Source organism: Heterocephalus glaber, unplaced genomic scaffold (genome assembly GCF_053883595.1).
Source record: "Heterocephalus glaber isolate CG9 unplaced genomic scaffold, H.glaber_assembly_v1.0 deba00000122, whole genome shotgun sequence".
Lineage (NCBI taxonomy): Eukaryota > Metazoa > Chordata > Mammalia > Rodentia > Bathyergidae > Heterocephalus > Heterocephalus glaber.
In genome coordinates this window covers 14,542,548-14,560,165 of record NW_028258138.1, presented here as the reverse complement: position 1 = coordinate 14,560,165, position 17,618 = coordinate 14,542,548, and the positions used below count along the sequence as shown (strand labels likewise).

General features: G+C 37.0%; 1 protein-coding gene across 4 annotated transcripts in view; it reads left to right on the top strand.

Annotated features, from left to right (window-relative positions):
• Window positions 1–15,704, top strand: part of Map3k7cl (MAP3K7 C-terminal like) — an 87,482-nt gene extending 71,778 nt beyond the window's left edge. For all 4 annotated transcript variants that reach the window (XM_087213329.1, XM_013071417.3, XM_004842252.4 and 1 more), the window contains one exon: window positions 14,574–15,704. In XM_087213329.1, the coding sequence (XP_087069455.1) occupies window positions 14,574–14,754 (181 nt within the window). In that variant the 3' untranslated portion in view covers window positions 14,755–15,704. The remainder of the gene's footprint in view (window positions 1–14,573) is intronic.
• The last annotated feature ends 1,914 nt before the right edge of the window (window positions 15,705–17,618 follow it).

Sequence of the window (17,618 nt, the reverse complement as noted above, 5' to 3'; positions counted from 1 at the left end):
AATAGCTATCCACTTATTCCCTGTGTATGTACAGACTATGTATAGTTCCTGCAGATATGAACACACTTTAGAATTTCTTTGTATGCTAGACACCCATGGTAGAGCTGTGCATAGGTCAAATATGAGTGAGGTTGATTATAGGTTGTAGTAAGATCCTCTGTATATATATCATTTGTATATATATATATATTTAATTTGTAATGGCCTACATTTTAAACACAGAGTCAGTATCAGCAATAAAGTGGTGCTAAGAAAAATTGTTAAATCAGGAAATATGGTTATATTTATAAATAAATAAGCTTAATCTTCCAAGAGTTATTAGCAGTCATTGTTTTCACTAGCATTTTACTGAAGCACAAATTCGTTTTGCAATGCATGTTTTCCTGAACATTTTTTGTTTTCAGGCAAGATAAATTGGGGCAGATGGATTTGACCCAAGTAATTAGCTCTGCATGTTTTGATGATTCTGATGAGAATTTCTTCCCCGTTATTTCATAAATTGTGATGGTTGATTATGTTGCTTCTGGTGGTTGGTTAGCATAAGCTAGATACAGAGATGCGGACTCAAGTATTTTATGAGAGGCTTTTTCTTCACTGGAGTGGTTCAGGCAAAGCCTGCGGTTTGAATTCTGGACTGAACTTCTCCCTCGTCTCCAGAGGAGGTCTCCCTGGATCAAGCTTGAGAGCATTTGCACAGGATTCCTGAGGAGTCCATATAAGTATTATTTTTAATCACGTCTTTTGGACCAATAAAGAAAGTCAAACATTTTCTAGGATTATAAACTCTGTGGAATGAACCCAATTTAAAGACTTATTTCTGGCTTATGACCAATAATGTAGGAAAAGCTTCTTCCTATTTTTACTGAAACATTTTTTAAAATCTCTAAAAAAATGAGAACTTTATTGAAAACTTTAAAACATTACTTAGGATTCTGACATCTTTAAAGAACTACTGCTATCATGTGCCTACCTCATTCTAGGACTTTTTGCATGTAAATAGATATTTCTTTATAATTGCATATATTGTAGCCTGCTTTTTCCATAAATATAAGCAGTTTCATGTAACATCCATTTTTTGCATATGTCGTAGATGATAAGCTCTTGGAAATAAAATATAGACATTTTGAAATTTATCACTGATTGTTTGAAAGTTTCTTTTTTAGTTTTGTTTTTTTAGTATGGAGGATTGAACCCAGCGTCTTTGTACTGAGCTACATCCCCCACTTATTTTTTACTTTATTATTCTGAGACAGGGTCTTGCTAAATTGCTAAATTGCCCAGGCGGGGCTTAATCTTGCAATCTTCTTGCCTCCACCTCCCAGAGTTCTGGGAGTACATGTGTGCGACACCACACCCACTGACAGAAAAATTTAAAATATCTCTGACTAAATGGACATCAGTTCTAAAGGTGGCAATTATTCCAGACAGAATATTTTATCTTGTCCAATGGAGAAACCACTTTTCTGATCTATTTATGAAACATTGTGGTGCTAGGTATTTAGAATGTCAGAAAGGGGTTCTTGATCAGATTGAAGAATGCCATGTACTTTTTTGGTTGTTCTTTAACAAGTCAGTGGTTTTCAGTGTTTTCACAGAGTTGTACAAGTATCATCACAACTTTAAAAGATTTTTATCATACCAGAAAGAAACCTTGAACCTTTGAGCAGTCCTTCCTCATCATCTCTTACTCCTGGCTATTGGCAAACACTAATCTGCATCACTATGGATTTGCTCCTGGATATTTTATATGCATGAAATCTTAAACTATGTAGTTTATAATTGGCTTCTTTCACTTAGCACAATGTTTTCAAAGTTTACACGTTGTATTATGCATCAGTATTCCATTTCTTTTTATTTTTGAACAATAGTTCATTGAAGGGATATAGATTTGTTTATCCTTCAGTAAATGGACATTGGGTTTGTTTGCACTTTTTGCATAATCCCAATATTAACATTTGTATACAAGTTTTTGAGTGGGCATATGTTTTCAGTTCCCTTGAGTATCTACCTAGAAGTAGAAATGTTAGGCTATATAACTCAATGTGTAACCTTCTGAGAAACTTCCACATTGTTCCCAAAGAATTGTGACTTTTTATATTCATCAGTAGTGTATAAAAGTTCCAAGTTCTTAACATGTTTGCTAATGCTTATTGTGTTGATTGTAGTCACCCTAGTGGATGTGAAATGGTGTGTCTTTATGTGTTTTCATTTACATTGCCCCCATAGCTAATGGTATTATACAGTTTTTCATGTACTTGTTGACCATTTCTAGGTTTTATTGTAGAAATGTCTGTTCCACTCTTTTGCCACTTTAAAGTGGGTTATTGTTTTATAATTGGGTTAAAATATTATATAATCTTAAGGATTCAGAAAAATCATTAGAAGGTTTTTTATTCATTAAGTTATTGGTACATTTTAGGTATATGATAACATTCATCATTGAGGATTTGTACCTTTACATGATATATCTTATTTTTTCCCCATTCCCCTGCCCTCCCTTCAACCTTTCCACCTCTTTCTATTTGCAAAGACTTTGTTTCCGTTTCTCATATTTTTTCCTTTCCCTTCTTTCCCGAAGGGTGTTTCCATGTGGGGTGGCCACCACAATGATTGTGAGACCTCTATTCTGATGTCCTTATCAAATATATGAAATGGTGATTGAAGGAGCAATCTGTCATCTAGGAGAACTATATCAGGATGGGGGAAAAGGGCAGTTACATAATATGTTAGGGTATAAGCTAAAAGCACTCTTACTTTACTTAAGTCATGATATTTAATGTATTCTGAAATTGCCAATGAAAAAATTCTATATTTACATAGAAACATTTATTTTTTAGGTTTTTGCCAAAGGCAGAGGTTTAGATCCTGTGTTCTGGGGAAGCTTCTCAGAGCCAGAAATGAGGAGAGTGTCAGGCTGGGCCCTGTACTGGGGTCAACCAGAGAAAGTCAATTTCATCTGTTTTCTTTAACTTCAGGGGATGATTTGTTTGAGAAAGAATGTAACAGCATGAAAATACAGAAAACTAAATCTCGATTTGATAGTTCGAGAATTTTTCTCTTAAATATTTTCTCAGGCTCCAGAAATTAGGTTTTCACTGACATAAAGAAAAAGTAAAGGGAGATATCCTTCACAGATATTTACAGGGTGAATAGTAAGAATATCGGGTGAAAGTTCTACCCTCTCCCATCACGCTGACATGGATGCTTTGCCTTCTGGGTAAAGTATGGGATTTGAGTTCACTTCCTGGTAGTGAAGATGTGTGTCCCAAGGCTAACTCAGCTCACCAGAATATACAATATACCTTTGCCTGGTTTGCAATGGGATTTCAGGAAATGCATGTCGAGGGAATGATTAGAGGAGGTAAAGCACTATTTTGGCTCTTAGCTTTGCTAGAGGAAGTAGAATAGCCAAAGGGACTCTTTCATTTAGGAATTAGCTCTTTGTGAAATCGCAATAGCCCAGACTTCCTCAGGCTGTGAGATAATACTTTCCTCTAAGGGCCCAGTTGTAATGATGGGGCCTTTTATAGCATGTACTTCCATGCTGTCTTATTTTTTATCTGGACCCTCATTTCCAGATATTGCTCCACTTAACTTTCTGCCTGAAAACATGTTGAGAAAGATGGGATATTGCAATCTCTGCAATGAGAGAGCCTTAAGCAGGTTCCTTTGCTAAGGAAGAAGGCACCAGTACAATCCCAGGGAGCAGAGCAAGGGAGAATTTTGCCTTTCACTCTATTTCTACTCCGAGATGGACTCTTCTCAGGGGACCAGTGGTGGAAGTCTCTGTTGCCTTTGAGTGGTTCTCAACGGGCAATTCTTCTCTCCCTCCCTACTCCCATGGCATCGGCAAGATCTAGAGAGCTTTGTGGTTGGAACGACTTGGAGGTGTCGTCCCTGCTGGTGTCCAGCGAGTGGAAGCCAAGGATGATGTTAAATTTCCTAGACTGCTACTGTACAGGACAGCTCCTCCAAAACAAAGAAATGTCTGACCCAAAGTGTCAATTGTGCCAACGTTGACAAAATCTGCTATAGAACAAATTGGACTTCCTCCTGCAAGGGTGCAGTGCTGTCCTTTGTCTCCCAAAAGATCTCAGTACATTTGCTCCTGCATCACTCATTTGCAGGGCTTCAACATCATGGTGTAGACTGAGCTTGGGAAACTTCAGTTCAACACCATTATTTATTCTTCCTTCTACATAAAATGAACGTAGACTTTCAATCTTTTTTTTATTGATCTTGCAGCATCTGTTCTTTCTGTCATGCATAAATGCTTGTACTAGTACATACTTCCTTCCAGAGCCACCAACAATACATGCAATCTAAATCCCTAATTTAAAATAAAATTTACTCTATGAGGAATATATTTATGACCCCAAACTGTTCAAAGCATTGGAACCAAACTGTCTAGAATTTAACCTTTTCCTAATAAAAGTCCTTAGTTAACTCTGAAAATGCCAAGTACCATAGCAGTGGGCTTGCCAGAAAAGAGACTATTTGTCAATGGTGAATCCCTGTTTTAACCTCCTGCAGCATAATCTCCTTAATTTTTACATTAGTTTCCATAAAGTTCTAAACCTTTTTTTTACTGACATATTTGGAATTTCCCTTCACTCATTTATCTTAGCAACTAAAAATTTCCCAGCATGTTGCTTAGGATGAGTGCAGTGAATGATCTATGCTATAGCCCAAGGTTATGGCCCTTACAACATGAACTACATCACATGCAAAGCTTTGTTACAGGTTCTTGACTTCAGAAATAAGATTCCTGTAACTACGGTTCTCCACCCTTATGTTACATTAAATTGAAGGCAATGTTAGAAATGATAACTAAGATATCCAAGGTAGGACCACATTCCAGCTGACTATAAATATTGAGTTGCTCTTCAGATTATCTATTTATTTTTTCTTCTTTTTTGATTTAAATTCTTTTATTGGAGCATTTTAGGTATACAATACATTTACATTTATCTTTGGGTACTTGTACCTGTACATGATGCATCTTGATTCTTATTTTTTCCCCACAGATTATCTATTTTTTAAATTTTTTAACTGTATATCCTTTTATTGGTGCACTTTAGTTATACAATATAATGATATTCATCACTGGAAATTTGTACCTTTACATACTCTCTTGGTTTTTATTTTTTCCCCATTCCCCTGGCCTCTCTTCAACCCCTCCATCCCTCCCTATTTACAAAGACTTTGTTTCCTTTTTTTCATTTTCTCATATTAATTCCATTCCCTTCTTTCCTTTCCCCTACCCCTCCAACTTCCCCTTCCCCTTTGCCCCTTTTCTTCCTATTTCAAATTATCTATTATAGCTTTTAGTCCTTATTTACACTTTCAGTTCCTCACACCAGAGAAACTATTCATATTTGCACATGCGTGTCCTATTTATTTCACTTAAGAGTGTCGCCTCAATGTGCATCCATTTAGCTATAAATGTCTCTAATTTCTCATTTTTGATGGCTGAGTAGTACTCCATTTTATTAAAAAAACACATTTCCTTGATCCAGTCTCCAGTTGATGGGCATTTGGGCTGTTTCCAAGTTTTAACTATTACAAATTGTGGTATTGTGAACATGGGTGCACATATATCACTGTGGTATGATACTTTTAATTCTTTAGGGAAGATACCCAGCAAGGGAATAGCTGGATCAAATGAGACTTCCAATCCTAGTTCTTTGAGGTATCTCCATACTGATTTCCATAGTGGTTGCACCAGTCTACACTCCTACCAACAGTGGAGCAGTATTCCTCTTTCCCCACAGCCCCACCAGCATTTGTTATTGGTTGATTTGTTGATAGCAGCCATTCTTTCTGGGGTGAAGTGGAATCTCAGTGTTGTTTTCACTTGCATCTCTCAAATGACCAATGATGTTGAACATTTTTTCATATGTTTATTTGCCATTTCTACTTCTTTGTGTGAGAAATATCTGTTCATTTCAGATGCCCATTTTTGGATTGGGTCTTTAAATTTGGGAGGTCTGATTTTTTTAAGTTCTTTATAGATTTGAGATAGTAGACCTTTGTCTGAGGGACTGCTGGTGAAAATTTTTTCCCACATTGTGGCTTGTCTCTTTACACCACTGGTGTTTTCTCCTGCTGTGCAGAAGTTTTTTAATAAGAAGAGATCCCACTTGTTTTGCATTTTTTTTTTTTTTGGTACCAGGGATCGAACTCGGGACCTTGCACTTGCAAGGCAGGCTCTGAAACCATTGATCTAAATCCCCAGCCCTAAGATCCCACTTGTTGATTGTGCTAGTTCATGGGCAACTGAGGTTTTGTTCATAAAATCTTTTCCTACACTGATGTCTTCAAGAGTTCTACCTAACCTCTCTTCCAGCCGGTTCAGCTTTTCTGTTTTATTGTTTAGATTTTTAATTGGTTTCGATTTTAGTTTAGTGCATGGTGAGAGATATAGGTCTAATTTTAGTCTTTGGCAAGTTGAAACCCAATTTCTCCAGCACCATTTATTAAAGAGGCTATCTTCCTCCAGTGAGGGTGTTTGGCTCCCTTGTCAAAGATGAGGTGGCTGAGTGTATCTGGAGTTGTTTCTGCATCTTCTAATCTGTTCTGCTGGTCTTCAGGTCTGCTTCTTTGCGAGTACCATGCTGTTTTTATCACAGTAGCTTTGTAGTATAGTTTCAAGTTGGGGGTTGTAATACCCCCTGCCATGTCTCTGTTACCTAGAATTGCTTTTGCTATTCTGGATCTCTTTTTGTTTCAAATGAATTTTTGGATTGTTTTCTCAAGGTTTATGAAGTATGCTGCTGGGATTTCAATTGGTATTGCATCGAATCTATATAGCAGTTTTGGAAGTATGGCCATTTTCACTGTGTTGATCCTTCCTACCCAGGAGCAGGGGATCTTTTTCCATTTTCTGATATCATCTTCAATCTCTCTTTTCAAAGTGCTATAGTTTTCAGAGAAGAGGTCTTTGATTTCTTTTCTTAGGTTGATTCCTAGGTATTTCAGCTTTTTGGATTCTATTGTGAAAGGAATTATTTGCCCTATTTCTCTCTCAGTGAGTCTGTTGTTCATGTAGAGGAAAGCTATTGATTTTTGTTTGTTGACCTTATATCCAACTACATTACTGAATTTGGTTATTAATTGTAGAAGAGTTTTGGTGGCATTCTTGGGGTCTTCCATATAGAGTATCATGTCATCTGCAAATAATGACAATTTGACTTCTTCATTTCCTATCTTTATTCCTTTTATTTCTTTCTCTTTTCTTATTGCCATGGCTAATGTTTCCAAAACTACATTGAACAGGAGTGGTGATAGTGGACATCCTTGTCTTGTTCCTGATTTTAGTGTGAAGGATTTCAGTTTTTGACCATTTAGTATGACATTGGCTGTTGGTTTTTCATAGATGGCTTTTATCAGATTGAGGTAGAGATTGTCCATTCCAATTTTTTTGTAGGATTTTTATCATAAATGCATGTTGGATTTTGTCAAATGCTTTTTCTGGATCTATTGAGATGATCATATGGTTTTTGTCCTTGGCTCTATTGATATAGTGTATTACATTGATTGATTTGCATAGGTTGAACCATCCTTGCATCCCTGGGATAAATCCCACTTGGTCAGGGTGTATGATCTTCTTGATGATCTTCTGCATTCTATTTGGCAGTATCTGATTAAGGATTTTTGCATCTATGTTCATTAGCAAGATTGGCCTATAGTTCTCTTTTTCAGTTGGGTCTTTCTCTGCTTTGGGGATCAAGGTCAGGCTTGCTTCCAGGAAAGAATTCAGGAGTATTGCTTCCCTTTCAACTTCATTGAAGAGTTTAAACAGTAGTGGCAATAGTTCCTCTCTAAATGTCTTGTAGAATTCAGCAGTGAAGCCATCAGGACCCAGGCTTTTCTTAGTTGGTAAGTTTTTAATTACATTTTCAATTTCATTGATTGATATTGGGTGGTTTAGAATTTTTAGGTCTTCTTCGTTCAACTTTGGTAATTCATATGTATCTAGGAATCTGTCCATTTCTTCTGTGTTTTCCATCTTATTGGCATATAGGTTCTCAAAGTAAGTATTGATGATCCTCTGGATTTCTGCTATGTACATTGTAACTTCATCCTTTTCATTCCTAATTGCATGGATTTGGGTCTTTTCTTTCCTTTTTCTGACAAGGTTGGCTAAGGGTTTGTCAATTTTGTTGATTCTTTTGAAGAACCAACTCTTGGCTTCATTGATTTTTTTGTATTGTTCTCTTAGTCTCCATTGCATTGATTTCTCCTCTGATCTTTATAATTTCCTCCCTTGTATGAGCTTTGGGGTTGTCCTGCTCTTCTTTTTCTAGAAGCTTGAGGTTCAGCATCAGGTTGTTTAATTGGGCTCATTCTGTTTTCCCAATATGCGTATTCACTGCTATGAATTTCCCTCGTAAGACTGCTTTCATTATGTCCCATAGATTCCAATATGTTGTATTGTCATTGTCATTTAGTTGAAGGAACTGTCTGATTTCTTCTTTAATTTCCTCTGTGACCCATTGGTTATTCAGAAATGTGCTCTTCAGTTTCCATGTGTTTATGTAATTCTTGTGGTTTCTTTTGCTATTGATCTCCAATTTCATTGCACTCTGGTCTGATAATGTACAGGAGATAACTTCAATTCTTTTGCACTTACCTAAATATGTTGTATGAGTATGTGATCTATTTTGGAGAATGACCCATGTGCAGCTGAAAAGAATATGTATTCTGATTTTGTGGGGTGGAACACTCTGTAAACATCTGTCAAGTTCATTTGTTCAAGAGTTTGATTGAATTCTAGTATTTCATTGCTTGTTTTTTGTCTAGTTGATCTATCTATTTGACAATAGGATATTGAGGTCCCCCACTACTATTTTATTAGTGTTTATATGATTTTTCATGTCCATTAGTATTTGTTTTATATAATTGGGTGTGCTAGTGTTTGGTGCATAGATATTTATAATTGTCATCTCTTCCTCTTGGATTGTTCCCTTTACAAGGATGTAGTGTCTTTCTTTGTCTCTCTTAATCAGTGTTGGTTTGAAATCCAGTTGGTCTGCAAAGAGGGTAGCTACTCCTGTTTTTTTCAGGTTCCTGTAACATGGAGTATTGTTTTCCACCCTTTATCTCTCAGTCTATGAGTTTCTTTTTGAATTAAGTGTGTTTCTTGTATGCAGCATATTGTTGGATCTTGCTTCTGGACCCATTCTGCCAGTCTATTTCTTTTGATTGGTAAATTAAGACCATTAACATTGATGGTTATAACTGATCCGTATTGAGTTATCATAGTCATGACTTTTTGTTTTTGTTGGTTTCTCCCCCTTTGTGTTTAATTTCTTGTCATGCCCAGTGGATACATTCTGCTGGGCTCCCTGGGGTTGTGATCTTCATTTCGTTTTCCTAGGATTTTGTCTAAAATTTTTTGGAGTGCTGGTTTGGTATTCATGAAATTCCTAAGGTGCTCTTTGTCATGAAAGTATCTTATTTCTCCATCAATTTTGAAAGATAGTTTTGCAGGGTACATCAATCTGGGTTGGAGGTTGTTTTCCTTTAGGGCTTGGAATACATCACTCCAAGCTCTTCTTGCCTTGATGGTTTGTGTTGAGAAGTCTGCTGTGATTCTGATGGGCTTTCCTTTGTATGTGATTTTTTTCTTTTCTCTCACTGCTTGTAGAATTTTGTTCTTCTGTTGGGTTTCTGGAACCTAAGCAGTTATATGCCTATGTGTACATTCTTTTTGATCAAGGGTAGCTGGAGTCCTATATGCCTCACTTATCTGTATGTCAAGTTCTTTTCCCCTCCTTGGGAAGTTTTCTGCCATCACTTCTGTGAACAGTTTTTTATGTCATCTGCACTCTCTCCTCTTTCTTCATTGACTCCAATCAGTCTTATGTTATTCTTCTTTGCATCATCTAGCAGCTGCTGGATTGATTTCTCATGTTCCCTTACAATTTTGAAGCAGTCTTTCTTTTCCTGGTCACTAATTGCAATCTTATCTTCTATATGTGAAATTCTATCCTCACATTGGTTCATTCTGCTGAATAGGCTTTCAATGGAGTTTTTAATCTCCTGGAAATCTGTTTGCATCTGTTTTATGGATTCCATTTGTTTCTTATGTTCAGACTCCATCATGTTCCTCAGCTCCTCTATTTTTTTTTTATCTGTTTCCTCTCAATTTATTAATCATGTCTTGCCCTATGGGCACAGTCTCTGCTGTTACCTGAGAAATTATTTCTGATTTCATTTTTTCCAGATTCTCTTTTGTTGCTAGGTCAGGGAGTCCAGGTGGTTGCATAAGAGATTGTTCCATCTTGTTTCCTTCTGGGGTTGCTGTAAGTAATCTGGAAGTCTGGTTCTGAGGCCTGTTTACATATCTTCTCATTTCGATGCAGATGTGTGTGTGTGTGTATGTGTGTGTGTGCTGCTGGCACCTGCATGGCTCACCTCCTCTGAGCTGAGAGTGGTGGTAGGTTGACCTGGAAGCCTCCTTTGCACTGGGAGCTGTCAGATTATCTATTTATAAGATAGTTTTTGTATCTTGATATGCCAGGGTTTAATTATGAATTGTGAATGGATGAACATAAATATGTCTATATATATAGATCCTGGATAGGAGACAACAGACATTTTGACAGTTTTCATTGGATATCTGTGTAACTGTTATCAAGTACATGAAACCAATTTAGCAACCTAGAAGTTAAGTCTTCTTGATTCCAGTAAAGATGAAATTATTATTGAGTTTCTCTAATGTAGGAAGATTGCACTAGACAATCTTGACTATTTCCTGTAGCTATAGAATTGGTGATTTTGTGATTTATTATCTGCTTTAGTCAAAACTGGTAACAGATGCCTCCAGGAGTTTTAAATGAACCAGAAAAAAAGCCATTATTACACCTAGCACTGGGCCAGGGATTTAGCTCAGTGGTTCCGTTGCAAGCACAAGGACCCGAGTTCGATCCCTGGTACCAAACAAAACAAAACAAAACAAAAAACACCTAGCACTACCAATTCCCAGGCCAAATTTGAAAACAAAACTGTAATGCTTCCTGACTTATTTACATTTAAGTAAATAGGACACAGGTAATTTGGAAAGGGGAAAAACAGAATAGGAATACCTGAACTGATGGACAGCAGGTCTTTATTTTTTTTTTTACTTATATAGGTTTTACTTATTAATTTCTTTAATATAGTTACAAGATGATGTTTACTAATCAATGTTTAATTGTTGACATTAACTTCTGAACTGTCCATAGGCAAAGGGCTCTAACCTCTGCATCAGAAGTAGAGGCTTCATCTCTAGCTTTTTCTCATTAGCTATGTGACTTTTTTAATTAAATGGAAGACTCAGAGCTGAGTTTTCTTCTCTTTAAATATAAATTACCTTTCTCTGTGGTACTTTTTCTTTAATTATTCATTCAGCAAGCATTTATTGGGAGCCTAGTCTACTCTTACCATGGTGGAAGATCCAAAGACCAGCAAGGTCCCTCCAAGGACCTTTGTGTAGATGCAGATAGATGTTCCCCATGGTCTGCTCTTTATCCCTGATTAGCACTTTCTTTCCAGAGCCTAACTTTGCTCTGTGGACACCAAGTTGGTTGCAAAGGCAGTCTATGGAGTGCAGAAAGTAAGAGAACATCAATTGCAATTTACTTTCTTTTTTTTCTGAAATAACTTAATTTTGATAATTTCAAGTTTACAGAAAAGTTGCAACAGTAGGAATAAAGAAATCCCAGATACCCTTTACTGGATTTATCAGTTATTGAATATTTCTCCATCTGTACTTTATTTTCTCCCTTTAGCAATACTGGGTTTTTCTTTCTCAGTCATAAATATATATAGTATATGTTTATAAATACACATATATATGTATATAAATATAGCTCTGTATATGTATATGTGTAAACATCTATATATGGATAACACACACCATCATGCTGCATTGCTGTAAATACCTTAGAGAGTATTTTCTAAGAACATGGATGGATCCCCATTTAACTATCATATAGTAATTAATATCAAAAAAGCAATGATGCAGCAGTGTTATCTAGTCTACAGTCCATATTCAAATTGTATTAGTTTCCCAATCATGTCACTCAAAGCTATTTTTTTCAGTCCAGAATTGTGCATTGCATGCAGTTGCCATTTTTCTTTGGTTGCTTTAAATATGAAAAGCTTCATAACAGTTTTCAATAGATAGGTTGTCAATTTTGTAGAATCTCCCTCAAGTGGATATTGTCTGGTATTCCTTATAGTTAGACTTAGGTTATGCATTTTTGGCAGAAATATCACAGAAATGATGCTGTGAACTTGGCAAATGCATATGATATCTACTTACCTCTGGAGTAGTAATGTCAACTTTAGTCATTTGGCCAATGTGGTGGCCTGCAGGTTTCTGCATAGATTTATCCTTGGCAATTATTAAGTAATTTGTGAAAATACACTTTGAAACTATATCTTCTTTTTCCCATAAAACTTTCACTCATTAGTTTTAGCATCCAATCTTCTTATGTTACATATCTACATGTGGGTATGCTTCATAATTTACATAATATATTAGCAACATATATAATTTATAATTTATGAATAAATATACATATATTGGAATCATGTAGGTTGGTGTTCAGAAGTTTTTTTAATTAATAGTATTATAAAATCAAAAATGTTTGAAGACCTTACTGGATGGGATGGTCAGGTTATTTTCTAGCTCTGAATTATTGGAACCTTGCAAGTTTGGATTTGTAATCAGGAAACCTCCACTCTCAGTGGTCCTGGGCTTACTTCTAACATAAATTTGAATATTGTTGCTTGTTAGAAATTTATATTTTTCTTTCTTCTTCTCTTCAAATTATATAATATCAGGTCAGTATCTATATGATTAATGCAAGAAGGAAGAGAAGCTTTTAAAAATGTGGCCAGTGGTAGGGATGAGTGAATGCCATGAAGACAATATTTGTGCATGTTACACAGTAAGGCTAGGTTGTTCCTACTTTACTTATTTTTTGTTTCAGATCGTTACTACTTTAGATAGAAGTTTAACCTGTTCTCTGAGAACACACTTAAAACCTCCAAGTCTTTGGGGGGAGCGATGGATATGATCCCAAAAAAGAACAATGTTTGAGACTTAGACTGGCATCATTGTGCCCCAAGCATTGGTCATTTGAGTACAAGTTCCATGAAATGTTATGTCTGCATTATTATTTATTCAATATTTTTCTTTAAATCAGTTTTACATAGACATTTTCTCCAAAAATTATCATTCTCTTAGAACATGAACTCTTTGAAGTCACAGATTTGATGCACTGATTTATATTTACAAATACATATTAAATAAATTCAAATCTTATTCACCTAGGTGCTACCTACAGCTATGTGTTATTAGCATCAGCAGCACAAAGCCTTTGCTTTTGGAAACCCCGTGTTGAAAACTGTATCAGAACATTCACCAGTTGTTCTTTGCTTTACCGAGGAGGAAGAAACGTAAGGTGAAGAATTCAGTTAGGTTTAGTCTAGATTAGAATTAGCTGACTCACATCAGGGCAAATTTCTTGGTTTCTCAGTTTCATTCAATTTAAACTGGATTGCAATAGCTCCTTTCTGGTTGCATTTACATCAATGAATTATTTACAAACATTTATTGAGAACTGAATTTGTCTTGGGCATCGCCACCACAGTCTCCTCGAGTGCCCTCAGGCTGCTTCCTCAGTTCTGGAGTCAGGCCAGCACTGAGGGGAGATATTGTTTTGCTAATGAGGGCTGCAGCACAATGGTCCTCCCTATCTACACTGTCAAATCCCTGGATTCAGCCAACTGGATTATATGCTATGTAGTCAGGGTGTGTGGTTTTCCTTGTCATTATTCTTTAAATGATATAGTATAGCAACGATTCACCTAGCACATACTCTGCCTTACACATTATAAGTAATTGAGAAATGATTTATATACATCTATGTTATATGCAGATATTATGCCATTTTATATGAGAGAGGTTTTGGTGCCCACAGTGATGGTGGGGAGTCCTAGATCCATTTCCCCATGAATACAGAGGAACAACTATACCTGTGTAAGGACTAGAGAGATATATGGAAAATAATATGTGCAAGAAAGGAGTTGGGTTTTTTTTTTTTTTTTTTAGTTTGAAGAAGCCTAGTAAAGATTTGTTTAACTCAGGTATAGGAAATGAAAGCAGATAGCCATTGAATTTAGAGGACACAGATTTGGTAAGTAACAAAGTAGTCCTCCCTACAAGACAATAGGCAGTACCTTTACAGAAAATTGTAAAGAAATTGTAAAGGAAAACCTTTTCCCCTAAATTATAATTTCAGCTATTTGCTGTACACTTAAAAAAGATTACTGTAAGGACCTATGGGGATTTTTATGTATATTTTAATATTTTGTGTCTAGTAGAGGTGCTATAATAAAACAAAGAGATATAAAACTTGTGACACTGCAAAAATAGAGGTTATCCCATTGAAGGTAAGTAGCGATGGGTAACAATTTAAGAAGAGCAGAATGAAACAAAAGCTGCTTCCAAATGGAATCATTTGATTTGCTTGCACTGAATTCTGTCCTTCCTGTCCTGTACCCTAAATCTTCAGAAAGGAGCTCATTGCCAAGCTGGACCAGGCAGAAAAGGAGAAGGTGGGTGCTGCCCAGCTGGTTCGGGAATTTGAGGCTCTGACAGAGGAGAATCGGACCCTGAAGTTGGCCCAGTCGCAATGTGTGGAACAACTGGAAAAACTCCGGATTCAGTATCAGAAGAGGCAGGGGTCATCCTAACTTGAAATTATTAAATGTGAGGATAAGAGGTCAGTGACTGATGTGTGCTGGCCAAAAGCTTTTTATCTTACAGGGATAGCAAATAAAATCTCTTGCTTCTCTTTATTACCCACATGGCAAACATCTAGAATGAGAGTTTAATGCTTGCCAGCTTCTAGCTTGAGAGAAGGGATACTTTATTTTAAGTGAGATCATCAGTGCAAAGCTACTACCAATATATATTTTCAGAGATCAGAATGCTTTTTCAAAGATATATAGATAGATATATTTTCTTATTTAGGAAGATATGATCATTCTGTACGTCAGCATAGGAAATAATCAAAATAGAATATTGACTGACTCTGCTAAAATCATGAGCCATGAAACAAACCAGTAAGATGCTCACTGTAGTTCCATGGTGGTGCATTTTTAAATTTCATGCTTTTAATACTTCAAGTCTGTTCAAATAGAAAAACCATGAGAAACTTCTGTGCATATGCTTGTGTTCACCAGTCAGATGCAACCCTTCGGTGATGGTTTCCTAAGAATAAATGGTTGCATAGCCATAAAGACTTTCTCATGAAAATGTGAACATTTGCCCGTGCTGACTTGCTGTTGGAATAAAGACATAGAGAAGCCTTCATTTTCTTCATCTGTGTTCACTTTCTGGCAACATCTCTGCCTTAGCTTGCATGTGTCCAAGGCTTTGGGGAAATGGAACAGTACTGTTTGTACCTTCCTTGGGTCAGTTACCATGAAAAAACAGTGAGATTATAACTATTACTTTTCTTTGGATATAAGGAGACATTTTAGGTCAGTAATAACTGATAGGAATATATGCCTAAGTTCAGAATTAAAATGTTTTTCCCTCGCTCTAGCTATCACCATATTTTCTCACATTGATCTGTGTTTTATGTCCATTTCTACTTATGTAACTTTTTTTTTTTCATTAAACATGAATCAAAAACTGCCGGGTTGTGTGTTTCTCCTTTCTTAACCCCATTTATGCTGAAAACTGGGATTTTCTTACCTAGTTAGAGTTGATTTTTTGCTGTATGTGCAAAAAAAAAGACCAGTGAAATGGTTTTCCTTGGTAAGACTGTGATTTCCTATACAAATAACTCAGAACATACTGATTATGATGCATTTATGCCTTGGGATATTTGTCCATACAACTTAAAGAATAGTTCACTAGAATAATATGATAGCCTTGCCCAGGTTGGTTGTTCTCAGCTGGGAGTGATTTTGCTCCCCAGGGATTTGGCAGGGTCCGGAGACATTTTCTCTTGTTGCCAGGACTAGGAGAACGAACAGCTGGCATCTGAGGGTGGAGACCACCACTGCTGCTCAACCTCCCGCAGTGCACAGGCTGGTCCCACGAGTCCCGAGCACCGAGACTGGTATGCCCTGGGCTAGACCAATCACTGGCAGTTTGGGCAGTGCCATGGGGAAGCACCTCACAGGACTAGGGGTTCTTGTCACACAGTCCAGAATCTGAGAGGCTGTTGAGAATCTAAACCCTCAACTGGCTCATTTATCACATGAAGCTTTCCTGCAGATCCCAAAGGTTTAATGTTACATTAGGCTGTTCACCTTCATGCTTCTTCAATATTTGACCAAAGGTGAAAGTATCTGTGATCCCGGAAAAGCCTTCCTTTTTAGTAACTCCGAGGCTTACAAATACTAATATACAGGAGATATGGTATAGGTCAGTGGGATGGGAGAAAGAAGAGTAACTTATGTACTGACCTTTAAATACAAAGATGCATTTTGGTCAGTGCTTCACCCAAAAGGGTTGTGTATATTACAGAACTCAAGCAATGACAGCTCTTCACAGAAAGAGAGGGCTAGGGAAATATAGTGCCAAGATTTCTTTGCTCTGCCAGAAGGAAAATAATTTAATGGGGTAAAAATATTTGAACACCACTGGCACTACACTGGGGAGTCACTGAGTAAATAGTTTTCATAGCTTTGCTAGTCTCAGACTGAAATGTGCTATGTATTTCCACACGATACACATAGCATTTCCCTGAGTAGCTATGTTTTCAGCAGATTTTTATTTGTCAGTACACGAGAACATCATCTAATTTATCACAAGTCAGAGAACCCTACAGGCAGAATTTCTTATCGGTCTTATTTTCATCCATTTGGCCAGTTTCCACTAATCTTAACACTGTGTATTATCTATGTAACACAGATCATTTAAAACTTTTCTGTCTTTAGGATTGAGGGCATAGCTGTGTGTTAGAGCTCTAGCCTAGCAACACAGGACCCTGGGTTTGATGTCTGAAACACACACACACACACACACACACACATGTGTGCATGTGCGTGCACAAAAAAAGAAAAAAGGAAAATAATTTCTATCTTCAAACATTTATAATATTCTTGTTATCAGCAGTAAGAGAAATGCTATAGAACATTAGAAATAAACACAGTCCTATTAGTATTAGGGTGAAGGTGATAGATAGGAAAACATAACTCAGGCTATATTCTACAAGTGCTCCACTAAAGAATCTACTGTGTCATTGAGTTTGTGTAGACGTGAGAAGAATGTGGTCATCTGTGGCTAGAAGTCAAACTCTAACTACTTTAGTGTGAGTGAGGCTTAAAGGTGGATTTCCAAAAAGTGGAGACAAGCAGAGGCGACAGTATGTGATTGTGAGACCCGGTCAGAGAAGATACTAGCGTTTCCTTTTGCCCTGCTCTCCCTTAGTCGCTTCTCTGGACCAAGCCTGGTGCCATGCTGTGAGGAGACTCAAGCAGAGCGCCACAGAGGCCCACAGGAAGGAACGGGAGCCTCTGGCCCACAGCCACAAAGTGAACTTGGAATCAGATCCTCCAGGCCCAGGCGGAACTTCAAATGGCTGCAGCCTGGCTGCTGT